Raw genomic sequence first — 26,793 nt, 5'->3', positions numbered from 1 at the left:
AATATATTTAAAAGTGTTATTAAATAATTTTCATTTCATTTGGTTAGGTTTAGTGGTTGTTGTTGAATCACCTAGGCATTTTGGAGGCGCATTGTGACATCTCCCGAACTGGAATCTCATCACGCTATGATGTCCTCTCTGACGCACCCTGTAGTCTTGATCAAATTATATAATTCACAAAGTTTTATAAGTGAAACTTCCGCCCCTCGATGATGAACCGTCCGATAGTTGCGTTTATTGTCCTATACAGAGCTTTTTCATCCGCATAGAAGGTGTAATCAGAGGCAGTAATTATTGTAAGGTATCCCCAGTTTGCTGGCGCTTCTGAAAGTTTTCGAAAGACCATGATATTACGTAGAAACGGGTATTTGCTGATTTGCAATTTCGCCGTCTGCTGCTTGCAGTGCCTGTCTTGACGTTGTTCTAAGAGTTCCATTGATACGCATGCTTGCTTAAATTATTAAAATAAATGAGATGAACAGATTTGCACAATTACTTTGAAACAACTTAAATAGTTTGGCCAAATTGGCAGTAGCAGAATAACTTTATATTATTGGAAAGGTTCACTTAAAAAATATTGTAGTAAGATATCCAAATATGTAACTATAAATACTCGAGTTCAAAAAAAGAAACAAATATGTATATAAAGGCAACAAATTGAGAAGTCGCACGAAAAGGCTAATATGGCCCACTAATTGATTTTCAATAATACTCATGTAAGGATGGAAAGCTCATGAAACAGCTCGACCAACAGGTCAAATACAAGAGCATCTTAGATGCTCAAAAAGAAAAGCATCGGATATTCATATGAATCATATAGTAATTATATACAATTATGTAATCGATTACAAATCATATCCTTCACTTCGCTTAGGCTTATATGAAAAAAGGTATTTTTACAGAAAATAGTTGAAATGGATCCAACCTAACAAACAACTCTCATTAAGTGATATCTGCATCTAGCAGCTTATGGATGAAGTTCACTATGTGATCAACTTTTCTAAGTGAAATAAAGTATTTTCGATCCGTAATGAATAACTCTAGTGGAGAAGGGTACTTAGTGATACATGCGCATATATAGCTTTTACTAATAATTGTTGACTACTATCAAGAATCTGATTTCCGGCACAAATGCCATTTTTAATCCCGAGAAAATACTTGCTAATTCATTACAAAAACCAAAGTTCAATATACATATGTATTGGCAGTGTTTGAGGATAAGCTCCAGTTAAGCTTGGCTCTTCTCTTAAAAAAATGTACCTATTCAAGTGAATCGGAGTAAAAGAATCTCTGGAAGTAACATTTATGTTTTGAAACTTCGGTCAATTATTTGACGATATATAGGGGCCGTTCAATTTTAAAAGAACGGTCATTTACGAGAAATCAACAATTTGTTTTTAATATTTTTAAACTTATATTTTTAACTTATTAGATATACTGATTTTATTACAGATATTTAAACTTCTCCAAGGTAGACAATATCTTTTTTCCGTACAGGCCTGGCATAAAATCTTCTTCTTTTAAAAGCTACATAAAATAGCATCAATCAACATTTCAATAATTCGTTTTTGAGTTTAAATATTAAATACATACTGTATTCACAAAGCAATCGGTCTGGTTCCTAAGAACAACGCAAGCTCGTCATCTGCAATATGGGCACTAAAAGAAAGTTGTGCAAAGTGTTAATTACTCTTCTGGGAATAATATTTAATACCTGCGAAGAAAAATCACGACCGAAATGTAGTCGGTCAATTGTGGTTAACGTATTCCAGGAATGTCCTCTTGAAGTGTATTAAAAGTGCACGAAAGATGAAATGTATGTTTCAAAGCTACTTAAAAAAATCAAATTCGTAAGAATCAAAGTCGTGAGAAGACATCTTGTCCTTTACTGGAGTATACCGCTTACGCATTAGAGCCGAGTTAACGCACTATTTTTTCTTTTCGCTGTTTGGCGCCACCCGAACCAGATGATCTAGGCAGTGTAGTCGCTCTTTCTGGATTCGCTGAACTATGTCAGTGTCGGCGTATATCTCGTACAGCTCATCCTTCCATTCAATGCGGTATTAGTTGTTGCCAAAGCGCAAATTACAATAAATCCTCTGCAAAACCTTCCTCTCGAAAACACGCGAATTCATCTGTTGTTGTTATTGTCCATGTCTCCGGGAATGACGGAGTAATTGTAGAGTTTGGTCTTTGTTCGTCGAGAAAGGACTTTACTTTTCTGTTGCCTACTCAGTCCAAAGTTTTTGTTGTTATGATTGTCAACAGTGACATGGGAGCCTGTTTGTTTATTGACAGGAGATATTTCGTCTTGTCCTCGGTCACTTCCAGACCTATACGCTTCAATTCATTGTCCAGTCTGGAAATAGTAGGACTAACGGCGCGGTTGCTGCTTCCAATAATATCAATAAATCGGCGTACACCAGCAACTTTACACTCTTATAGAAGATTATACCTTCTAGCTCTGCAGCTCGAATTATTTTCTCCGGCATAAGGTTAAAGAAGTCACACGATCGTGAGTCACATTTTCTAAAACCTTGTTTGGTAACGAAAGGCTCGGAGAGATTCTTCCCGAATAAGGCAAACTGGAATCAATTCGTCTAGTCATTCTGGTCATTACGAAATATTGTAAGTAACTCTATCAACAACCGTTCAACAAACAAACTGTCCGTGCAACTCTTGCGAGAGAGAAGGTAGGAAAATATAATAAAAAAAAAAATAATGAAAAAAGATTGATTTGTGTGTATGTAGCTCTGAAAGCTGGCTTTTGATCTGGCCGAGAGATCGTTAAAAATAAAAAATGTACTACTGCAAGCTACTTTTGAGTTTACAGTGTATATAGTCTTTACAAGATACTCTTAATATAAATGGTTTGTGTCTTTTCTAGTTATAATAACCGCTTTGCAAAAAAATATATTTAAATAATTTTAGTATACTTTTAGAGTTGACTTCTATATTTGATTGATTGCCTAAATTCTTCGCCTCTTAGTATACGGTAGGTATATTATCAAGCCGATTACCATCGTCATATTGTAGTATGTAAACATGTAGTGAAAGTTAACAGAAAAAAATGTGACCACAAACCGTAGCGTTCGGGGAGAGGGTCTTTTAGCAAACAATCCATGTAAATGCGCACTGACGCCACTTAATGTTATACTTTCGCACCACTGGCGCCCGCACGCCACACACCAAATGAGCCAGCAACACAAGCGTCTACAGAAATCATGTACATTGCTGTGCGAGCGCTCTACAAAATAGCTGAATAGAGTCATGAATGACCTCACCTTCAACAATCAATTCCTTTATAATTACTACGCATCACGCCTTCCTTCTCGGTCCTTGCACACCATTCAATTGCGAACTGCGTTAATTCTCCTTCCTTCCCGCGTATGTGTATCCAAACAGCCGTGTTGGCGAGAAGAAAATTTCGGTTGAACTCAAGCCGTTAGTTGGTGTCATGCGAAACAAACCTGACGCGTGTCTTGTACTTTATGAAGGGTTGGTGCACGCGTACCCCCCATGCCACGCTGAAATGCTGCTTAATGAAGCAACGACTACGGTTCCTGTTTTAGCCAATTTGGTATGTAATTCTTTTACCATTACTGCGACTCTTACTATCCGCACAAGACCATTGCCCCATCCACAAGCGTAGTCATAAACATCGTTTTTGCTGTTGTTGCTGTCGTCTCTATTGACACCCGCCCACACGCGGCGGTGGCGGTGCTTGCTTCCATGTTCGTGTTGAATACACAAAAATACTAATGCAGCATAACATTGAAAGTTCAACCGCCACCATTACTTGGCCCTGCCGACAGCACTTTTTTGTCGTTGTCCTCTTTTTGTTTTGAGTGTTTAAACATTTTGTTGTTGTTGTTTGTTTTACTTTTTTTTTGTTATGTTTTGCCCTGTTTGGCACGCTCTTAGCTTCGTGCTCATAGCGTTAACGCCTGATGTCTGATAAAATGGCGTGCGCTGACGCGCCAAACCCTTGTCGTGCAGATCCCGCACAAATTTATATATTCGTCGCAAGTCAACCATCCATGCCATTTGCACAGCAACACTGTCGAGGCCACAGTTAGAAGCGCGTGACTAACAATCAGGTTCGGTCTGAAAATGAAATGTCCCGCAATTACCGCTGAGGCCACATCTAACGAAGCCGATGATTCCTTTGACAATTTCCCTCCTCCCCCACAGCAATGCCATTATGCCGCCCGTCACATCCGTTTCTAAGTCCCAACACATGATGTCGCCAATCGTCTACGACCAACAATTCCACGGCGCTGTTATTATCATGTCTCCAGTTCAGGAAACTTGCTCAAACCCTTAGACGGGTCAAAATGCCTACGCATAAATGCTGCACGAGTGTGTATAAATGTCTGTGCACTCATACATATTTATATAAATAAGTGCCAGCGTACAACCACACAGAGATGTATATATTTGCAAAAGTTCGTACCATGGCTCAGCACTTACTCGTTTGAAAGCTGAGATAGCAGGGTCGACACAGCAGTCATTCGCAACAACGACGGACTGTGCGACCTAACCAGCAGCAAGCAAACTGGCTACTCGACAGCTCGACAACCCAGCAGCCCAAGTTGACTGTTTAATCGAATAGTCCGACCGCAGTGCGATGGGGAACGCATTAAAAGCCGCATCCTTTTCTCCTCATCCTTTGCTTTGCCATGACAAGGGTAGTGGACTCGAGTATACTAGCCTTGTCATGGCACTGCTGTCTGTATGGCGAGAAATCAAAACACGCGCATCACACTTTCCTATTTTTTATTGTGCAGAATTTTAAAAGCCAACAAATACAATTCTACATATAATACGTAGTTTCATTTTGTGAACAGGATTTGGATAAAGTTAAAAAATAAGAAAAATCAAATTTTGGAACCGTAGAACCCACGTTAAAGTTACTAACTTCGAATGGTCTTAATTAATAACCAGCGTGAAGAGTAGTGGAGAAGCCGTTCTGAAATTTTTGACTAGCCATAAGTAGGAAAGATTATCTCTTTCAAATGTCGGCCGCGCTTACGTCTCAGATGGTACATTCGTTGAGTCCAATTTTCGATGACTCGTTCAAGCATTTCGACTGGTAAATTGAGAATGACACGCGTGATGTTTTGGTCCAAGGCCTAAATCGAATGGGGATTGTCCGCATCGACTTTAGACTCAACATATCTCCACCAAAAAAGTGTAACGGTGTGATATCACACGATCTTGATGGGCAATCGACCGTCCTAAAAAGTGAAATTATCTGCTCACCGAAGTGTTCTCTCAATAAATCCATTGATTGATGCGACAAATATCACCGAGATCACGAGCTTCAATTTCAGGAATCAAATAGTCGGTTATCATGGCACGTTAACGGCATCATTTTTGAAGAAATATGGACCGATGATTTCACCGGCCCACAAACCACAGCAAACCGTTGTTTTTTCTAGATGAAATGGCAGCTCTTGAATCTCTTCAGATACGAAGAGCACCCGAATGCAGCAATTTTGCTTATTTACAAACATACCCATTGAGTCAGAAATGGACTTCATCGCTGAACAGAATTTGGCTCGAATACGTCGGATCTTCTTGGAACTTTGAATGTGAATTTTCGTAATAAAGTTGAAAAAAGGCTATTGAAAAAAGTACCTCTACTTGAATCACCTCTTATGTAGGATATCCTAGATAAATGTAGAATTAGCAGAAAAGGCTTAGATTTGAAGAGTTCTGTATCAAACAAAAGAAAGCGATTTAGATTCCGACCGTAGTAAAATTAAAAACCAAAAATATTTTCAAAGAACTGGGATCACTTAGCAGCTCATGTTAAAACATCGAGCGAATTTTTTAATGAAAAAGGACATTTTAGAAACAATTAATTAATTAAATTTGAAGGACCATGTACTTGTCGTCCCAAATAAGACGTAGATGCTGGATAGGTTTCCTAAGAACCCTTATCAAACGACTCGTGCTGAACTCTGTCATGAAACAGCTTCTCTTATATTCTCGTGCGCAGATGTTATTCAAGACCTGTGGGAATATTGTCACTTGTCCGATTAATCAAAATGTAGAAGTTGGATAGGGAGAACCCACAGATCTTAATTTGGTTGTTACTTAAATTTTACTGTATTTTGTGTCCTTTGAATTTTATTATTTTGAATGAAAAGCTGACCCTACCAAGACACAAAAAATATAATATATTGCATATATTATATGTGGTACTACAAGTCTAAATTTCGAAAATGGGTTCTTATTCATAACCGTTCGTACGAATTAATAGATCTGAATTTCGTTAAAATATGATGACTTTCTTAATGATAAAACATCTCAAGTGTTTTTCATGGCTATACCGTCAAAGACTCAAAAGATCTACTGCTAACCTAGCGATAGGCTGGAAAAGTGTTTTTGAAATCCTTTAAAGTTAATATTGCTATAATATTCTTCCATATTCAATATTACGGTAAACTTTTTTCCCAAGCAAGTACTAGTGGACTTCGTTCACAAATATGTATGCAGTAGTGTATGTATATAGAGTTTAGACGGAATTATAAGTGCCACACTTCATGCCAATCTCAAAAGAAATCTATTACACATACATACTCGTATATTCCGCTTGACTGTCTTTCGTTCAACCTTTTTGCTTCGACAACATCAGCACCAGCCCCGCCGTAATGCCGCCCATACTTCGTGCTGCCTGATCAGCGCGTCTGATTGCGGCGTCGTCGTCACAAACCCTTGGCATTACAATTTCTCGCTTCACATGGGCGCACACAAAAAGCCCAAGCGCCACACACCGCATTTTAGCACCCTTCAACAATAAACAGCATGTCACTTAGTTCAAACTTCAAAAGGACTGTGCCACACGGCTCACGGCTCGGCTAACGCCACCGTCGTCATGTCACGGTACGCCAATGCCGCAATCGCCTCTGGCATGCTTTTCTGCTTTCTACATGACTGTGTGCTTGTCTGCTTTGTTGTTCGGGGTTTAGTTGTTGTTGTCGTTGTCGTTGTTGTTACGCCTAGCCACCGCCCCACCTTAACTGTTGCTGTTGCTGTTGCGGCACGACTACAACGACTGGTGTTATCGTCCTTGTTCTTGTTGTTTTTGTTTTGCCACTACTGCAGTTACTAAAGGCTCAAAGGAGCATTGACAGCACGATTGCTACAGTGGTCGCGGTAATGGTGGGAAACGGTAGTCGGTCCGGAATCAAGCGATAATAAACGTACACACAATCATTTATGTACATATGTATTTAGGTTTGTGTGTGTGAATATTGCTCTTAAAGTGAACAGGACGTGTGGCAAGGCGATACTCAAGTGTCTGATTACAGGAAGCGTGTGCGCCATACAGTGAAGCAAACAAGACGACAAGAGACGGCGCTTGTATTCGATTTAATCGTTCTAGATTTACAAAAGAGATCTTTATCACATTATTAGCATATCTTCAATATTAACATGGCTAATTATCGAAATATATTTATTAACTGTATTTTTAGAGCGAAAACGACATACATTTTTTTTATAAAAAATACACAAAATTAAATGACTGTAGAACTCCATATAAACGGGAAGTTTAGGTCCAGGTGTGGATCCAACCTTTCTGCAGGTTAGTTATCTTCGAAAAAATCGACTACTTTTAAAGAAATGAAAATGTCGAAATGAAATCAAATGTTGAATTTTTTTTTTCGATTTTTGCCTAATAGGATTTTACCCTCAACAAGCAATGTGAACTCAAAAAACGCTTTCGCCTCTATTATGCATCGCCATTTTACTATTAAGGTTATCATTTGACAAGAGTCAAAAGTTTATCAAAATGTGCTTAAAGCATGTAGAATTGACATTTACAAAATTGAGATGATTTTTTTATATAAGCTGCTTTTCATATCCTTAAGTATAAAGAATAGCATATGCCTATCTACAACAGCTGACAGGAATCAACTCTCAAAAGAAACCCTCAACTCACCTATTAAATTATAAAGTCATACAACCTATATTGCAACCTATATTCTATATATAATTTCTTTAATTTTCTGCTTTAAACTATACAATACATACTATAATATGAAGATATATAAATTTTGTGCTGCCATTTAAACCAACTTGTTCCACTTCTAACTAACCACATGGAAATAAGTCGGTGCGGCTGCTGTTGTTTAGCTTATGCGCTGCCATTAACGATTCTCGGTATAAGGATTCCAAGTTGCACAAAACCGCGCAAGCAAAGAGCAATTACATTATCGTAAAAAAATCTAGCAGTACTGAAAGGAGTATATTTATGGTTAACTGAGTTTTTTTATACCAAACAGACGTTTTATAATTTAAAGCTTTTGTTAACTATGTTAAAATTACTTACCAAAACAAATCTCTAGATATTCAATTCCTTATGTACCGTCGGAGATAAATAATTCCTTAATATGGAAACTTACCGCCTAAACTGTATGGACTGAAAAGTCTATGTCCCAACATCTTGGAATAATTTTCATATCGACGTCTTATTAATCTAATAACTCACAGTAGTATTGTATTGATTTGTTTTACCATGTTTGACTTGGACTATGAAAACTACGTGGAATTTCCTAAAAATACTGGTTAGACAATTCATCATTTATGCTAGTATGGGAGACAGGGAGGGAGAAAAATTTAATGAAATCTTATGAAATCTGAAATTATATTATAAGATAACACACTTAGAAAAGGATAGAACAACGAGCATATGATCTTTATTTAATGTAATAGTAATTTTTGCAAAACTTAGTTAGAGCCTTTAAGGGGTTAGGTGAGTTTCAGAGATGATTTTTTACTTAAGCAATTCGGCATATCCAAAGAACCTATTTAAACATTAATTTGTGAAATTTTTATTCAAAAATTCCGAAAACTCACCCGTTGGAACCTCATCTTCTTAATGTGTAAAATATACGTTTGCCGTGGACAATATAACTCATTATAGGTTCATCTAAATAAATAAACCAAATATATTTCAAAATTACATGGATTAATCTGGTTAATGAATGAATGGAAAAATTGACACGTTGACTGCCAACTACGAGATAACTCGTAGTATGATTTCCCTTCCAGGAAGCCAACTACGAGTTATCTCGTACTACCTAAAACTACCATTTTTTGTGTAGCTACGAGTAAAACTGTATTATAATAGTGTTAGTATCGATAAATGGCTTCTGGGAAAATAAAAAAATTTGGGTTTGGCTTCCGTGAGCTTTTTTTATAAAAAAAAAAAATATGTAAAAATTAACTCAAATACAACAAATAAAGCAATATATTATTGTTTGTGGTAGTTTTTAAAACAATTTTCCACACAAAGGGCTGGCTTCTCTGGCGTTCTTTCCCAGACGCCAACTACGAGATAACTCGTAGGTCCTTTTTCTCCTTAAAAATACATCATTTTTGATTTTTGATGATACCAATGATCTAGAAATAGAGTTTTTAGTAATATAATGTGAAAAAATCAAAATGTCATTTTTGGACAGTTTTCAGAAAATGGCCTTGGCAGTCAACGTGTTAAACAATTAAAACTTTAATTTTTGACAGAATTTTAATAAAATAAATTTTTAGGTAATTTTTTAAATAAAAAATAAAAACATACTTAAAAAATTTAATTTTGAGGTAAACTCGTTTAAAGTTTTAAATTAAAACTGACGTGGGCTGATGGACCCAGAACTTCCAAATGCTCAATATCTTTTAATTTACTCGGATATTCTATTTTTTCGAGAGTATTATAAACACATTTTACTATTTATTAAGACAAAAACAAATTTTGAAAGTTTGAAATACCTAGCCCCTGAGTATTATATAGTCTTTGTGCGGATGTATATTTAAATCTTTGTGAAGAGTGAAAAGGTCATTCACGAAGCGGAGCTCTTGACCAGTGATTAATTGTTGAAACTGTCTCGTTATACTGTTGACGGTATATTGCTATGAACGCAAATTTCGTTACACTATGTATAGTCAAAGCACTCGTACGTTTTCGGCAGTTGAGAGTGGTATTGGCTCTTCTTGCATTCAAATATTGTACTGTAGTCTCAAGCTCTCAACCCAGTTGATCAAGCTGATAACATGGATAGGAACTCAAAGCTGCAACAATTGCTATTTTCCAATATACGTATTGTGATTGTTAGCACTAAAATTTTGCACACCACTGTGTCTATATAGCATTTTTGGCCCTTTCCTAACTGCACACTTGTCAGTTTGCAAGCTTACTGCCTGCGTGCCTGTCATGACAATTCAGAAGCATTCATCGTCGCCGATCCCCCAAGCGCCACTCGTATATGAATGTCTGTGGTGTTTCTAAGTTTGATGTGCACACATACGCATATACTAATGTCTGTAAAAGCATTGCTGATAAAAAATTTGGAGAGGCCTCTGTTGGGGGTCTATGCACCCTAAATGGAATAAGTAGTAAATAGTTATTTATTTAATATTCGATTCTCTATCATTACATTATTTCACACCCTACCTTTGTTTGAGATACTGAGAATAGTTTTGCCTTTAAATTCCAGGTATACGTTCCTCATGTCGTACATATTAGATATTCGGAGATTACTTGAACTACTACGCGTATCGATTTGTCAGTTAACTTCACAAATAGATGAAGAAGTTCGACAAATCTTCTAGATTTAGCGATACATATTATATATTTATTCAAATAAAGGATTTTTCAATCAGACGCTACAAAAGTAGACCGATAGGGACAAATACGTCATATTTTCCCGCTCTTTTGACGTTGCTCTTCAGTTGGTTTGTCATTTCATCATGAAAAGATATACGATCCTACAACTAGTCGAAATTATTAAAATTTACTATCGAAATTCTGAGTCAGTGGCCTCAACTTTGAGAGCGTTACGTACAATTTATGGTCGTCATAATCGTCCTGTTAGATCAACAAATGAGCGTCTAGTTGAAAAATTTGAAACCACAGGCACAGTACAAAATGTTCCCGTGGCAGGGAGACAAAGAAGTGACCGTAATGTCGAGAATATTGCTGTAGCTAGGTCATCAATTGTGGAAGACCCAAATAAGTCTCTCACACGTCGTTCTCAAGCGTTGGGCATCTCTGTGATGTCGTCGTGGCGAATTTTGCGAAAAGATCTTGGCCTACACCTTATAAAATGAAGTTAACGCAAGACCTGAAGCCGCTTGACCATCATAATCGTCGTATGTTCGTGAATTGGACAGTGAGCAACCACATGCAAATGATACGGATTTTCATCGATGAGGCTCGTTATTGGTCAGGCAGCAATCCACACGTACTCCACGAGTCACCATTGCAATCAGAAAAAATTACGGTTTGGTGCGGTTTATGGGTCAGTGGCGTCATCGGACCGTAATTCTTCCGTCATAATCAAAACTGGCACGTTATACTGTGAATGGGAATCGTTGCCGCTCAATGATAACCGAATCTTTTTAGCCTGAATTGAAAGATATGGACTTGAACATTATGTGGTTCCACAAACTACACAGCGGATATAACAATCGATTTATTCAAAGCATATTTTGGTGAACGTGTTATCTGACGAAATGGCACAGTCAATTGCCCACCTCGTTCGTGCGATTTGACGGCGTTAGATTATTTTCTGTGAGGCCACGTCAAGTCTAGTTAGTGAAATTCAACTGTATGTATATATTTTTCATCTAGCCTTCATATTTCTGAATATTTTCTTGAAACCAGTTGTCTCCATTATTACGAAATTAGTTTCTCTGGTACCACTTCCTGGTATATTACGTTCAACTTTGCTTTAATCTCCAGATAGTTTCGAAAAGCAATCCTTAACAAATATTTTGGTCGCGCCTTAGAAATTCGCATATACTTATTTACATTTGACAAAGAGACAGACACACACATAAACAAATGTATGAGTATATACCATAAAAACCAGCCAACACACAACAACAAAACTAACAGCCATAATAACAATGACAATAACAACAACAATATGCAGCAGACAGCAACAGCTATAACACAAACAGCCACAGAAATAATGCTAACAAACACAAAGAGGCGAGGCGCGTAGCATCTGCACATTTTCTGATTCTGGCACTAAAGCTGACACTTTCTCTGCACACTTTGCCCCGCCCCCCGCTAACCTTGCCTATCAACCGCCGCCGCATTAATTCTCCCATTTACGTCGTTGCTATTGTTGTTGTTGTTGTTCGGTTGTTGTTGGGTTGTTCGATTGCTCCAAGTGGCTGGCAGTGAAACGACCGACTGACTCACTAACAGACAATCCGGCACACCGACCCGTTGTCCGATTCAACGACTGTCGTCGGCGGCGACGACGTGCTCCCGAACACCCCAAAGCGTGCAGCATACGAGATTATCGTGTGGCTGATGATGGCCGTGCGCTTGTGCATACACTTGTCGTGACTACCGTGGTAACTGCTGTTGCAACGTGTGTTCGTGTCGTGTGTATATAGGTAAAGCCGCGTTTATCGGTGTGTGTTCGCAACGCTTGACGAAGGCGACTAATTGGGTGTGGATGTGGGTGCTTAAATTGGTTATGGACGGGGGTGAGAAAAGCTTGACGGCAGCAGGTCGTCAGGCGGTCGCACACAGACGCGCACACACAGCACCACACGGCATGGCATGGCACATGCTGTATTATAAGCGGCACGTAAAACTTTGTGGCGGCAACAAAGGACGCGCGGGGTGAATTGCCATTTGGCAAGCCACAGTTGTTGCCAACACCAAGAGGTTTTGCACGCCGAACTCACCAACTCCTACGTGAGTAACTACGACTTGTTGTTGTTTTTTTTTTTTGTTTTCTTTTTTGCGGTGGTGATGTCGATGTTGATATTACCATTGCTGCCATTGTTGTGTTGACGTTGCTCTTGTTTTTATGGCTGCCACTGCTGCTACCGGCTACCCACAGCCGTTTGGGATTTGCGTTGTGCTTATGCATGGACTGTTTCGTTTTTCGTTGCTTCTTTTTGCTGAACTTTTATTCCATTTATGTGCCTACACTACCGCACCGCACCGTACCGTACCGACTGTCTACTACACACACTCGCGTAGACTCAATGGTTTCTAGGTACTTGTTGGAGTTGGAGCACGTAACTGCTGCTGTTGTCGGCGTTATGGCGCTATAAGGCGTAGAAAAAATGCAAAAAAAAAGGCACTTGAGCGGTGTGGGATAACAACACAACAGCAATGCTGCGGGGTATTCTGTACCGAAACAAAAATAAAAGAAGCAAACTGAAAAAAAAGTAAACGAAATAAAAGCTTGGCATAAAGAAACAACTTGCAGGAAAAAGGAAAATAATAATAAATAAAAAAAGCTGTGGAGATACGACTTTCGAATTGTGGCGAGTGCTGCAGCAGGTGCTGGAAACGCGCAGTTTGCCTGTCAGCCGCGAAATTGCTATGGGCGATTGCTGTGCATAATGGGCGGGGGGTGTGTTCGTAAATTAGGAACTTCACATCGTGCGGTCCGTCTGGCTTTCTACAAACATTGACACACACACGCATACACACGTCACATAATTGCCGAAACACACACAGAGATATAACTTTATATTAATATGGGTGGGCGCTAGGCGACCTCTATTGAAAATTCGTACAAAATCGCACCTTTATTTGACGGATTGTTTTTTAATAGTTTTTTTTTGCTTTTGTAGGCCAATCGCTAAATATGACATGGGAATATATTAAATTGCCTCATTGATGTATATATATATATATATAACAATTAAACTTAAAAAAAAAATTTCATATCATTAATTTGTAGATTATGTATTTTCATATATCTAACTAACGGGGTTTCAACAGGAAATATACATATCTAATAAAATAATTTTTGATTTTACTAGTGCAGCTAGTTCATCTTCCATCTGCGTTGCTCCAACTAATGTAATCCATCTGAAAAAATGTTAATAATTCGTTGTCTATTTCGAACAATTTCGCTGTGGCATCGACGGGGGTGGTGGGAGCCTGTGTATTGTCATGGTGGAAGAACGCTTGTTTCTTCATCAAATAGTGCCGTATTTTCTGCTAAACGTCTTCGGATCGGTCCAATAATAGACAGAGTAGAGCCAGTCCTTTGTAATACCGCAAACTTCTCAAAATGGATGCCCGAGACTCTAAAGTGATGACAAAGCGCTTTAGCCTTTTACGAATTTGTTGAGGAAACTAATTTGTATTCGTGACAGTTCAATTTGTTCACCGAAATTGGTGAGCCAATGTGTTTCAGCCGCTTTCTAACGAAAGCTGGACAATGAAGGAGAAAGTGTCTCGATGTCTCAATCTCAACTTCTTCAATGTAACTTCGGCAACTTGTGCGACATCCGAGAAGATATTTAGCCTCACGGCATGTAGCCCCATGCCAAATATTTACTACAACATTTGACCAATACATATAGCCTTTTGAGACCGCTTTGCAATTTTCAAACAAAATTCGAAACATCGACCGAAATCACGCAGTGGGATTTTTAGCCTTACCATGTGAGTCCCGATTACATATTACATAATGGCCTGTAGAATGCCTGTTCATAAGGTAAGATGATTATTGCGATTTAGATCAAGTATTAGCTGTCGCAATTTATTGATTAATTTAATTAATTAATATATAGTATAGGGCTATCCTTAACCGATTTCACTAATTTTCGTCACCAAGCACCACCATATCCAAGATTCACTTAATTCAGTTATATATCTCACATAATAACCCATATATATTGTGAAAAGCTTATCAGAAGTTTGAAAAACTGTATATTAGGTATATGGGAGCTAGGGGAAGTTGTGACCCGCTTTTATCCAGTTGTAGCGCAGAGATATATTACTTAGAGAAAGGGAGATTACTGCTGAATTACTATTAAATATCTGAGAAATTAAAGATATGTTCGGTAAAAAATTATCCAATGATACTGAGGTCTTCATGTTCGATTTCTAGTGCCTCGAAAAGTTATAGTCCGATTTTAACAATTTTTTAATGAGCGATGCCACACCTATAATGCATATACATGGGCATTGTCTACATATGGGCATTTCCGTCAGAAGGTCTACCACGGACAAAATATTAAACATTATTAGAATTACAAAGTTTTTGAATGTTTTCATAGGGAAATATTAAAATTTATTTATATTAAATTAATTTTAAATTAATTCATAACCAATTAAAAGATATTCGAAAGCCAATTCGCATAGGAGCTACTTTTTTCTTTTCGATATCTATACTGCATTTTATTTTTATACTCTCGCAAGTTGCTAAGAGAGTATAATAGTTTTATTCACATAACGGTTGTGTGTAACACCTTAAACTAAAAGAGTTAGATATAGAGTCATATATACCAAAGAGATCAGGGTGACGAGTAGATTTGAAATCCGAATGACTGTCCGTCCGTCCGTCTGCCCGTCCGTCTAATGAAACATGGTACACATATTCCTTGGCACCATGAGACGGTTGGTATTGAAAATGGGCGAAATCGGACCACTGCCAGGACCACAAAATGGCGAAACCCGGAAACACATAAAGTGTCATAACTAAGCCATAAATAAAGTTATAAAAGTAAAATTTGGTACGAAGGATCGCATTAGGAAGGGCCATGTTTGTATGTAATATTTTTGGGGAAGTAGGAGTGGCCCCGCTGCCAAAGGTTAGGTTGAAAATTACTAAAAGTGCGTTAACTCACTAACAAAACACGTCAGAAACACTAAATTTTACAGAAGAAATAGAAGAAAGAAGCTGCACTCAGATTTTTTTACAAAATGGAAAAAGGGCGTGGCATCGCCCATGTGTGGGTCAATAACCATATCTCAGGAAATACGCGACAGAAAAATTGTCAAAATCAGACTATAACTTTTCGATGCCCCGGATATCGAATATGAAGAACTGGCTTAGTGCCTTAGGGTAATTTTTCACCGAAAATGTCGGTAAATCTCTCAGATATTTTAATTTAATTCAGAGGAAATCTTTTTCTTCTAATAGTGTGTCTCTGTACCACAAATGGTTAAAATCGGGTCATAACTTCCCCTATCTCCCATATACTTAATCAAATTTTCAATGGACTTTATACTATATATGTATATGCCGAATATGTGAGTCAAATTGTGTGTTATCTTAATAAAAATATAGCAACAAATTGCAAGAGTATAAAATATTCGGTTGCACCCGAACTTAGCCTTTTCTTACTTAATTTTTTATAAAATTATTAAGTATATTAATTATTGTATTATAAATTATTAATAACTCGAACTCTTGAATTGGCAAATTCCATACAAATTTCCTTCCATAAATCGAATTATTCGATCAGAGCATAATACAAAATTTAAAATTTCTTTTTAGTAGTTTATAACGCACGAAAACCCGCACCGGTGCCTATCGGTTTTCTTCAATCTATTGCATTCTTGTCGCAATTCGTTTCAATGTATTTTAGATTTCTTACTTGTAGGTTTCTACAATGATAAGTTGGCCGAGCAAAGCATTTGTATGTATAGGTTTGCCGATCACTCACATTGCGGTGTTTTTCTTGGAAATCACTTTGTTTATAAAGCAATAAACGGAGGTGTCGACGCCGGTTGCTCATAAACTGGTATATAAAGGTCATGCTTCACTAAATAGTATCAGTATTATTTGAAAAGTTAGGTATCAACAAGTGTTCACCAATGCCAACGCTAATGAGTCCGCGAATCGCATCTTTTGTTGTACTTGATTTAGAAGCAAGCACTTATGACGGAAACGAATCAAAGCTGTCAGTTGCAGAATTGTGCATGTATGGTTTCCCCAGCACAGATTTGAAAACGCAGCCAATAAGAGTGACACCAAATAGTAAAATTTGCTCGCCGCTACCATCACCAAATTTAAATAAACTTACATTGCTATGCAATCCTCAAAAAGTTATTTATCCAACAACCACAGCCATGTCGAGTATGTAGTTACATACAATCACTTGTTAAACTAAAATATAATAAAGACGGCAAGTCTGCGTAAAAAAGCGCGCGAACAAATCCAACACACACACACATAGATGTAGTGCCGGACAAAAAATCTGTAATTTTATTTATTTTTTATTTCTATAAATTAAATTCAAGTGAGTAATGCGCTTTTTCGGCATTCCAACTGCACAGTAATGCTTAATGAAATCTATACTTATCTCCCAAGGTTATAAAGCAAACCATTTGAGCTTTTTTGTTTACTTGCTTTTGGTTTTATTTTCAGCAATGAGTAGTATTGAGCTAATAATAATACATATCGATTGAACTTTTCCGTTTTATAGGTTTTTATTTTTAACGGGTAATCTTATCCTTTTTTGTTCGACAAATTTAAAAGGCAATTTTTTTGCACTATTGTTATTACTTCCCGGAACTACACTTTCTACTGTTTTGTATGTGTATATGTAATATGTTCTTCTATAATTTTTGAAGTTTAGCCACTTTCACATAACGTAAATACTGAGATAAGTCAATCGTTGTATAAATCATAATAAAATAATAATAATAACATTCGAACTTTGAGCAGGATATAACGTAGCTATTTATTTTACAGAACTGGACAATTACATGTTGGAATATGAGTCATGCTTTGATGCGAACACTGCAGTTATTATTACAAGCTTCATAAAGCACATGCCACAACCGGTATGCCTGGTTGCACACGGTGGCTCTAAACATGATTTTGCGATAGTTAAAAATACGTTCAATAAGCTCAAATTGGTACGTAAAATATATCTATATTATTCTTGAAATTCATTATTTCCATACAATTATATAATCTAGACGTATTATTTAATTATAGGAACTTCCGCATGACATTCTTTGTATAGATTCAGTAAATGTATTTTGGGGAATAGACAAACTCAAGGAGTGCGACCCTGAATTCATAAACAAACATAATGGCCAATATCCACCGCGTGGCACGTATAAGTTAAAAAATATGTATGAACGGTTTTTTAAGGAGGCACCGAAAGTGATGCATCAAGCCGAAGCGGATGTGGAGAGTTTAACGCATTTAATGAATGTATATGGTAGTGATTTTCTGTTATATGCACAAAATCACGCCATACCTTTTAAGGATGTAGGGAGTAATGTATAAGTATAAATAAAACTCAGACAAAAAAATTAATCTACATGCTTTATATGCAGGAAATTACAATTAACTATAGCTTTTTATAAATTGTATCATTTATTTTAATAAAAGTTCAGAAAACTGAAGATTTGTGATTCTGGTAACTACTTTAAATTGGTCACGTGCGACATCGTAGGTGTGGATTTTTTAAATTTATAATTATTTTTTGTCTTATAAAATTGAGTTAAGTGTGTAAATAGATAATTTTAGACTATTTATTTATTTACATATGAGCAAAAACACGCACTTTAAATTCCACTGATCTAGCTATTCAAATAGACTTTGGCGAAAATTATAGGCTTACAAATCAATCAATCGTGCTCATTTTAAAAATATTGTCAGCAGAAAATCTTTTGCGGTTATAAGTGATAAGCTAACGCATAACAAATTATTTTCTTGATAAATCTCTTAACTAAAATTAAAAAGTCCTTTGCTTTTCTAAAATATTTATCTTTTCTGATAAAAAAAAAATAAAAAAATTTAAAAAAATTAAAAAATTGTTTTTAACTTAAAAGTGGCCCACGTTCATTTTCCAATTTTAATACCAATTTGAGTTCCAGCCCTTTTATATAAATCGGATTTCGGTACTCGTCTCGTTATCCTGATCATTTTCACATACATAATCATATGCACTTTCACAATAATTCAACCAGTCTCAATCTTGCGTTCAATAATTATGTACAGTACGATTTAATTTATTCATTAAAAATTTTAATTTTCCAAAAATGAAACAAAGTCTGTTAATTTCAACAGCAAATCTTCCGAACTTGCTGTGAATTCAGTATTGGGCGCTGGTTTTTTAGGAATAATTACTGCCTTTTGATCTTCGTTTTCATATTTCCAGTCTAGAGCTTGGCAGGCTTGTTTTAATTCATCCCGAGATAAGTGAGTAAGTTGCATCAGATCATGTTCGAAAATAGATATATAAGCTTGGCCAACCAATGTTAATACATCACTACGCATTCGCTCTAAAACAACAAGTTATTGATATTAATATTACGTAAAGAGATACACAATTTAGTGTTTTATTTATTACCAAATAGATCCTGCATTATATGCTTAATATTTGCTGACCAAGGATAATCCACTTGTCGGAAGAAATCGGTTGCATTGTTAGCGATTAGAGTGCACATTACTAAATTCAATCTTTCTAATTCGTTATTGTCTTCCTTTAAAACTTGTGGTATTCTTCGCCATAAATATTTGGCATCAGCTCTGAAATTTTAAATTATATAAATTGAGTGCAGTTATCTTACAAATATTTATAATAAAAAGTTTACATTTTATCCTGATACAGATAAATCGCCAGCAGTTGTATGTAGGATTCCACATCGATGTTAGTCTGCTAAAGATATAATTGTATATTTCAATATTGTTTATAATTGTAAATGATTAATTTTGATACACACAAAATAATTTTAAACCACACATTTACTTCATGTCTAATTGGAAATTAAAAAATATAACTTTCTTCTTAGATAACAATTAGGAACGTTTAAACAACAAATATTCTACCGGCAAATCCAATTATCATTTTCAGGACTCGCAAAACTTTTTAAACAGCACTTTATTCTTAAGTGAAACCGTTATACATTATACTTACAGTTAACTCTTCTAATTCGATTTTCTGCATTAAATCATTATATTTATTTTCCTGCATTTTGTAAACAATTGAAGTTTTGCAAAATATGCGAATGTTGAAAGAACAATAACAAATAAGATTTATAGCTTACAAATATGTATCGATTTAGTAAAATTATCGATACTTTCGTAACCAGACGCCTCTATCTACAGAACTTTTTTCCATAAGCAAGGGTTGCATGGATTAATTTTGAAATACATTTATGTTTTATTTAATAAATTACTTATAAGAGAGGTAATTTTAACTATTAAAGCTTTGGAAAGATTGTTGTAGTAATTAGAATAAATCAGAAAAATATTTAAAACCCTTTCTATGGATAGCGATTTTGTAAAAAGGGTAAACAAATCCTATTAATAATTTAAAATAAAAACGTCACTTTAAAAGATATTTAGAATCCTATATAACATCTTTATTTTTAACGTTAAAAGCTTTTTAATTTTTAATTAAAATAAAGATTTTTAGTCCAAATATCAAAATTGACCTGATTGCACACCTAAATTTTATTTGAAAGTCTATCAATTATTGTCAACAAATAACTTTTCCTGATATTATTTATGTTGAAGATATAATTTTAAGAAAACATATTAATTTTTTTCATAAATAAACAAAAAGTTAAAATTTAAGAACAAATCACACAACATGTTATTGTTGGTCAAGAACAAAATACATTCGGAATTGTTGTCCGAAAATAATTTCTCGATTACATTGTCGAGTATACCTTCCCTACGTGCATACATTCGGAATACGACCCTCCTTCGGGTTTACATCAATCGTAAGAAAGCATAAGAATTTAGTCTGAAAATTTTTCGGTGAATTTCTTGAACAAATTTCACAGTTCCATTTAACTGAATAAATAACAGAGAACGACATTATACAAATTGTGCAACAGTACAATAAATTTGACTTCTTCAAGCGAAAATTGAACTTGTGAAAAAATGGCAGCGAGCGACAAATCTGTCGATGACTCCCTCTACCCGATCGCTGTACTAATCGATGAGTTGAAAAATGAGGATGTGCAGGTTTGAGAAATGTTTTAATTGATTTAGCTATATACATTATGTATTGACGTATACTAATTGTTTGTATTTATTAGTTACGTTTGAATTCTATTAAAAAATTGTCGACAATTGCTCTTGCGCTGGGCGAAGAGCGTACACGTTCTGAGCTGATACCATTTTTGACCGAAACAATCTATGACGAAGATGAAGTGCTTTTGGCACTGGCCGATCAACTCGGCAATTTTACAAGTAATGCAACAATGATTCATTCAATCTTGTAAAATGAAGTGTTTAATTCTATTTTATTTATTTAGGTTTGGTGGGTGGACCAGAATATGCTATGTATTTAATACCTCCATTGGAGAGCTTAGCAACAGTTGAAGAAACTGTTGTGCGTGACAAAGCTGTGGAATCATTACGTACAGTGGCAGCAGAACATAGCGCTCAAGATTTGGAAATACACGTTGTACCAACATTGCAACGTTTGGTCTCTGGTGATTGGTTCACTTCACGCACCTCAGCTTGTGGACTCTTCTCGGTTTGTTATCCAAGAGTTACACAACCCGTTAAGGCCGAATTACGTGCAAACTTCCGTAAGTTGTGTCAAGATGAAACGCCAATGGTACGTCGTGCTGCTGCAAGCAAATTGGGAGAATTCGCAAAAGTTGTTGAAATTGAATATCTCAAGTCAGATTTAATACCGAATTTTGTGCAGTTGGCGCAAGATGATCAGGTATGTGGTTATTTGAAAATTTATTTTCTTTATCATTATTATTATTTTCTTAAAAGGCTTTATTTTCTTCATAACTGTTTTATTTATTTTTTTAAAGGACTCTGTGCGTTTGTTGGCCGTAGAAGCCTGTGTTAGCATCGCCCAATTGTTACCTCAAGAAGATGTAGAGCATGTAAGTAAACCGTAATATCTAACAGTGTGAACATTTGCTAAGCTCTTTTTTATTTTATTAGTTGGTTTTACCTACTCTACGTCAATGTGCCAGTGATTCATCCTGGCGAGTTCGATATATGGTGGCAGAAAAGTTTGTAGACTTACAAAAGGCTGTTGGGCCCGAAATTACACGTGTTGACTTGGTGCCCGCTTTTCAGGTTCGTGTATAATAATTTTAATATTAAAAAATAATTGGAAATTGTAAGTGAATGGGTTAAAATGTTTCATATTTATGTGGTACAAAGATAAATATTTATTAAAATTTATTAACAAAGTGCTCAAATTGTTTTAGCCAATCTGATTGCGGTACTTAAAAATTGTTTGATTTTTCCCTTTGCAGTATTTGCTGAAGGATGCCGAAGCTGAAGTTCGTGCTGCAGTCGCTACAAAAGTAAAGGATTTCTGCGCTAATCTTGACAAAACAAACCAAGTTCAGATTATTATGAATTCAATATTGCCATATGTGCGCGATTTGGTATCAGATCCCAATCCTCATGTCAAATCTGCTTTGGCGTCAGTAATTATGGGTTTAAGTCCTATGTTGGGTGCATACAACACCGTCGAGCATCTTTTGCCCTTATTCCTTACACAACTTAAAGATGAATGCCCAGAAGTTCGTTTAAATATAATATCAAACTTGGATTGCGTCAATGACGTCATCGGTATTCAACAACTGTCACAGGTGATAATTAATTTGCCATATTTATTTTTTAAACTCAAACAATTGGTTTTTTTTCGCAAATATAACTAGTCGCTATTGCCAGCTATCGTTGAATTAGCTGAAGATTCGAAATGGCGTGTGCGTTTAGCAATTATTGAGTATATGCCCGCTTTAGCCGGTCAATTGGGGCAAGAATTCTTCGATCAAAAACTGCGTGGCTTATGCATGGGTTGGCTGAATGATCATGTGTACGCTATACGTGAAGCAGCCACTTTGAATATGAAGAAGTTAGTTGAACAATTTGGTGCCCAATGGGCTGAGCAAGCAATTATTCCCATGATCTTGGTTATGTCACGTAATAAAAACTATTTGCACCGTAAGTATACCTAGTCTTATATTTTATTTCTAATTATATTTATTAAAACATTTTTTTTTTTTGTAGGTATGACTTGTCTGTTTTGCTTAAATATGCTCGCTGAGGTTTGCGGCACAGATATCACAACCAAGTTGTTGCTACCCACAGTACTATTGTTGGCCGCAGATCCAGTAGCCAATGTGCGATTTAATGTGGCAAAAACACTACAGAAAATTTCACCTTTCCTTGAAGCTAGTGTTATCGACTCACAGGTGAAACCCACCCTTGAGAAGCTAAATGCTGATCCAGATGTCGATGTAAAGCATTTCGCATCCGAAGCGATTGCGGGCATAGCTGCAGGTAAGCATACGCTTTCCGACGTACATATCTGCCACAAAATACATATGTATATATTGATTTAGTTATAATTTATTTTCTATAACGCTTAGAAATGGAATTAGACATATTTAGAAGTGTTATACCACCAGTTGAGGGTAAAGTGAATTCTGCAGCCTTAATGGCTAAACTGGCTGTACAGCCGCCAACAGAAAGTACCGTAGAGGAAGCAGACGCATTTAATTGTTAGTTGAGTGATATACGATTTTAACCTATTTATATGTATATATACATATTTATTTCTTGTATTGAATAATCGCATTTTAATTGTTGCAATCAATGTTTTAACTGTCCGTTTATCCAAACTGTGTCTGTTGCGCATTACTTCACCATATTGACAACTGATAATTCCTTTGGAATTTATCGGTAATTTCAATTTGTTTTGTATTTGTACAATTTCTAGGTTAGGTTACCTTTTCAATGCTTATTTATAAAAAAGAGAATTAGAGTAATAGAAATACAATAAGGCAAACAATAGTAGAAAAATACAAAGATTACTCATCACTTGTCATAAATGTTATTTAATACCTTAGTGTTGGTTTTATCATGCTTAACGATTGATATGTGTGTTAGGCATGACGGCTGTGAATTTCATTGAATGAATGTTCATGCATATTGTATGCAACTGTGTAGGTTGCAGTGTTAGGGCATGTAGCGCAGGGCACATAAGTGAGATATGTCCATACCACACACTACAAAGTTTATGTTTTTACCGTACTTTTTACGTACGTACATTAATCTCGATACAAATACTACCTTCACATACATACATACATTATATGTTACATACATATGTCTAGTCCTCTGTTTTTTGAAAGTGACTGTTTTAATGTTGTTTGTTTCTCTTTTCTCTATTTGCAGCGTAATCACTTAAAATTCAACATTTTCATTTCAAATTTTTTATCATTTTTTTAATTTAGCCGAAGTAAAAAATGGCAAGGATTAAATAATAGTGGTGGCTCAAAACTTTAAACATCAACGCGAAATCAACATGCATTAAGAGCTGTTTTATTGAATATATATATGCAGATTATTACTGTGCGAAGCAAATGATAAGAATATTACATATTTAAGCATTACATCAAATTATAAACAAACAAACAAAAAAAAACTACAACAAGAAAACGGATTGCACACAATCTTTATTATTTAAAATAAACTGAAAAAGAATATCAATTGTAAGAAGTAGTTCACTCAAGTGCATACAATAATACAAATAAAATTAACTTTACATTGATGTTATTTATTGAATGTATTATTTTACATTTAGCTAACGATTGGGTATTAAATAAAGCTTATACTGCATTACATTGCGTCCGTAAATTTTGTATTGCAAATTTTTCCACTTAAAATACTATGCGTTTACATAAATTGTAGTTATGTAATTCATTATTTGCTGCTACATGGACCGAAAGCGTATGATATTGACATCATTTGCCAACATTAACAACCGCGCTGTCCTGCTTTCTCCAGGATTGACAAAGAAGCGGAACGAATGTTTCTCGCGTTGAATGATGACAAGGCAAAATCCTGCCGTCACGCAAACAGTTAGCGCATACGCGTCTTGGCTTTCACGTCTCTAGGAGTCTTCGAGAGAAAACTTTTGCGGAAGATTTATGGTCCTTTGAACATTGGCAAATATGAAAAAAATACGAATATCGCAGACGATGGAACGATAAGCTGTACTAATTAAACGACATAGTTCAGCGAATAAAAAGATAGCGGCTACTCTGGCTAGATAATGTTGTCCGAAAGTCTTCGATGCAGTACGCGCCGGGGGAAGTAGCAGAAGAGGAAGGCCTCCACTCCATTGGAAAGATCAGGCGGAGAGTGACTAGGTTTCGCTTGGTAGTTCAAATTGGCGCCAAATTGCTAGAAGAAGAAATTAATGGTGCGTTAGTATAGTTTCGGCTATAATCGCGTAAGCGGGGGCTACGCTAATTACATACATACATACATAGCGTGAAAAGTGTTGGGACTAACTTTCTTCTCGACGTTCAATAAATAACGTACAGTTCTTATTTTTATTAACTATTTTATCATGCTGGAAGTAGTCGATCAACTGGATAAAACATTGTCGACCGACTGTTGTGTTTCGAGCGATTTGGACGATTTTCACCGGGCAAAAAACATTCAGCGGATTGTCGATATAGCTCAAGTGTGTGGTGATTATGCGTTCATGTTTAATCCACTGTCACTATCACATTTACAGATTATCCTTTGGGTGAGTTTCTCTGTGATCAATATTCAAATAACCTATCACGAGCTAAGCTTTTTTATTTGATTCCTGAACAGGATGCGTTGCGTGAGTACGGTTACGACCAAATTCAGCAAACCAGAACTTGACCGATTAATATGTTGGTACCGATTTGCCATAACACTTATCAAGTCATAAGGAACTTAACTAAAGGTGATATTTCATAAAACTTTAACAGTATTTTATTTAAGGTTAGTACTCAATGTTAACAAAGATTTTGTATTTGATTACAGCCATTAACATTGAATCGTAGATTAGATTTACAAATAATTCATATAACCACGATAGTCCATACCCCGAGAGGACCTGTAAATTCTACAGCATTCGTCAGAGTTATTTGAAATATTTGGAAAGAAAGGAAATATTAATTATTGAAATTTGCCTTTTTTAGTGTCTGAAGCTGATACGCGATAACATTGTTTTCAATTGCTAAAATTGCTTAAGTAAAAAAAAAAACAATACAATTTAAAGAACCACATATTTTAAAATCATGAAATTCTTCTTCAAACCAGGAAGACATTTTTACCAACTGGATAATAGAGTTCAGAGTTGATTTGTTTATTAGAGTCGAAGACGCCGAAATAATGGGTTTCCTGGGTCTATTAGATTTCAACAACTATGTTCTCAGTAAACAGGGTTGGAATTATCAAAATCGAGATGGAACATGATATAAGCGTTCCTCAAAATTAAAAAAAAAAAACAATTGTCACACCCCCAGAATTGTGTTATTCGGATATACTCGTATAAAGACGATGCAGTCTGACTATAGCGCAAATAATGGTTCTGATTTGTAAAAAATTATGAGTAAATTAAGAGAATTTGACCACATCGTGGTTTGATGTCCATACTAGACTGCATCGCCTTGCATGTTTGCCTAATCTACACAATCTAATGTTTTTCGTCCTTCCCTTTATTTCGGATAGCTTTAGGAAATAATGTAATTCATGTTTTTTGAATAAAAATTTATTTATGACAAAAAGTGAAGAAATTAGCCACTAACCACAATAAGTAAATTCCACGTTATGTTTGATTTTATAACGCTTGCATGGGACAGATAAAATTAAGAAATATGAGAGATAGTTAATATTTATGGTATTTACAAATTTAGTGATAGTCTTTTCTCCAACGATATTATTTTGAATATCCTTATTCCCGAGATTCCCGTTACCGAAGTCAAAAAGATAGAGAAACATTTTATTATTCAATTTTTTCTCTGCGAAAACAAAAAAATGTTATTGTCGATAATTATAAAAAAGGGCCCTTTACCCTAAGGTAAAACATTTTCTGTTTATTATCATAAATAATTATAAATTGTGTGGTAAAAATATAGATACCAAATTATAAATTTTCATTCAGTTTGCAACAGCGATTAAGGCACAGGTGTAAAAATTTAGAATTTCTTTATGAAGACTAAAAAATCTGAAAAGTATTTCAACAATTATTTATTTACTTAGAGCCACCCCTTTGCGCTTCAGT

At 35.7% G+C, this 26,793-nt stretch overlaps 3 protein-coding genes across 7 annotated transcripts; 2 read left to right on the top strand and 1 right to left on the bottom strand.

The window, feature by feature from the left end:
• Window positions 1–16,551: 16,551 nt before the first annotated feature.
• On the top strand, window positions 16,552–18,148 carry LOC105216518 (three-prime repair exonuclease 1). The gene is made up of 3 exons (XM_011191050.3): window positions 16,552–16,865; window positions 17,484–17,650; window positions 17,733–18,148. Exons 1-3 carry the CDS (start codon window positions 16,604–16,606, stop codon window positions 18,027–18,029), a joined length of 726 nt encoding a protein of 241 aa, XP_011189352.1. The 5' UTR covers window positions 16,552–16,603; the 3' UTR covers window positions 18,030–18,148.
• A 575-nt stretch (window positions 18,149–18,723) lies between these two features.
• LOC105216519 (COP9 signalosome complex subunit 8) lies at window positions 18,724–19,824 on the bottom strand. 2 transcript variants are annotated; one of them, XM_011191051.3, is made up of 4 exons: window positions 19,666–19,824; window positions 19,343–19,407; window positions 19,099–19,277; window positions 18,724–19,030 (listed from the first exon to the last, which is right to left on the bottom strand). In XM_011191051.3, the coding sequence occupies exons 1-4, from the start codon at window positions 19,720–19,722 to the stop codon at window positions 18,774–18,776; spliced, it is 558 nt and encodes a 185-aa protein (XP_011189353.1). In that variant the 5' UTR covers window positions 19,723–19,824; the 3' UTR covers window positions 18,724–18,773. The 2 variants fall into 2 exon arrangements, with proteins under 2 accessions (XP_011189353.1, XP_011189354.1); XM_011191052.3 differs by having other exon boundaries at window positions 19,343–19,404; window positions 19,666–19,819.
• A 602-nt stretch (window positions 19,825–20,426) lies between these two features.
• On the top strand, window positions 20,427–24,302 carry LOC105216520 (serine/threonine-protein phosphatase PP2A 65 kDa regulatory subunit). Of its 4 annotated transcripts, none has more exons than XM_011191053.3 (10): window positions 20,427–20,723; window positions 20,798–20,951; window positions 21,017–21,435; window positions 21,533–21,607; window positions 21,669–21,806; window positions 21,989–22,330; window positions 22,400–22,685; window positions 22,752–23,024; window positions 23,114–23,245; window positions 23,981–24,302. In XM_011191053.3, exons 1-10 carry the CDS (start codon window positions 20,640–20,642, stop codon window positions 24,004–24,006), a joined length of 1,929 nt encoding a protein of 642 aa, XP_011189355.1. In that variant the 5' UTR covers window positions 20,427–20,639; the 3' UTR covers window positions 24,007–24,302. The 4 variants fall into 4 exon arrangements, with proteins under 4 accessions (XP_011189355.1, XP_011189357.1, XP_011189358.1 ...); XM_011191055.3 differs by having other exon boundaries at window positions 23,922–24,302; XM_011191056.3 differs by lacking the exon at window positions 23,114–23,245.
• The last annotated feature ends 2,491 nt before the right edge of the window (window positions 24,303–26,793 follow it).

Source organism: Zeugodacus cucurbitae, chromosome 3 (genome assembly GCF_028554725.1).
Source record: "Zeugodacus cucurbitae isolate PBARC_wt_2022May chromosome 3, idZeuCucr1.2, whole genome shotgun sequence".
In the NCBI taxonomy this organism is placed as follows: domain Eukaryota; kingdom Metazoa; phylum Arthropoda; class Insecta; order Diptera; family Tephritidae; genus Zeugodacus; species Zeugodacus cucurbitae.
The sequence above is the reverse complement of the archived record's forward strand: the minus strand, read 5'-3'. Positions and strand labels throughout refer to the sequence as shown.

Bases quoted from the DNA above. Each gene is read 5' to 3' on its own strand.
- LOC105216518 (XM_011191050.3), top strand. From the start codon at position 16,604: ATGCCAACGCTAATGAGTCCGCGAATCGCATCTTTTGTTGTACTTGAT. The intron at 16,866-17,483 runs GTATGTAGTTAC...TTTATTTTACAG, and splicing joins AACAACCACAGCCATGTCGA to AACTGGACAATTACATGTTG. The intron at 17,651-17,732 runs GTACGTAAAATA...ATTTAATTATAG, and splicing joins CGTTCAATAAGCTCAAATTG to GAACTTCCGCATGACATTCT.
- LOC105216519 (XM_011191051.3), bottom strand. From the start codon at position 19,722: ATGCAGGAAAATAAATATAATGATTTAATGCAGAAAATCGAATTAGAA. The intron at 19,408-19,665 runs GTAAGTATAATG...TTATATCTTTAG, and splicing joins TCGAATTAGAAGAGTTAACT to CAGACTAACATCGATGTGGA. The intron at 19,278-19,342 runs GTAAACTTTTTA...TTAAAATTTCAG, and splicing joins TATCTGTATCAGGATAAAAT to AGCTGATGCCAAATATTTAT.
- LOC105216520 (XM_011191053.3), top strand. From the start codon at position 20,640: ATGGCAGCGAGCGACAAATCTGTCGATGACTCCCTCTACCCGATCGCT. The intron at 21,807-21,988 runs GTTCGTGTATAA...TTCCCTTTGCAG, and splicing joins ACTTGGTGCCCGCTTTTCAG to TATTTGCTGAAGGATGCCGA. The intron at 22,331-22,399 runs GTGATAATTAAT...AAATATAACTAG, and splicing joins GTATTCAACAACTGTCACAG to TCGCTATTGCCAGCTATCGT.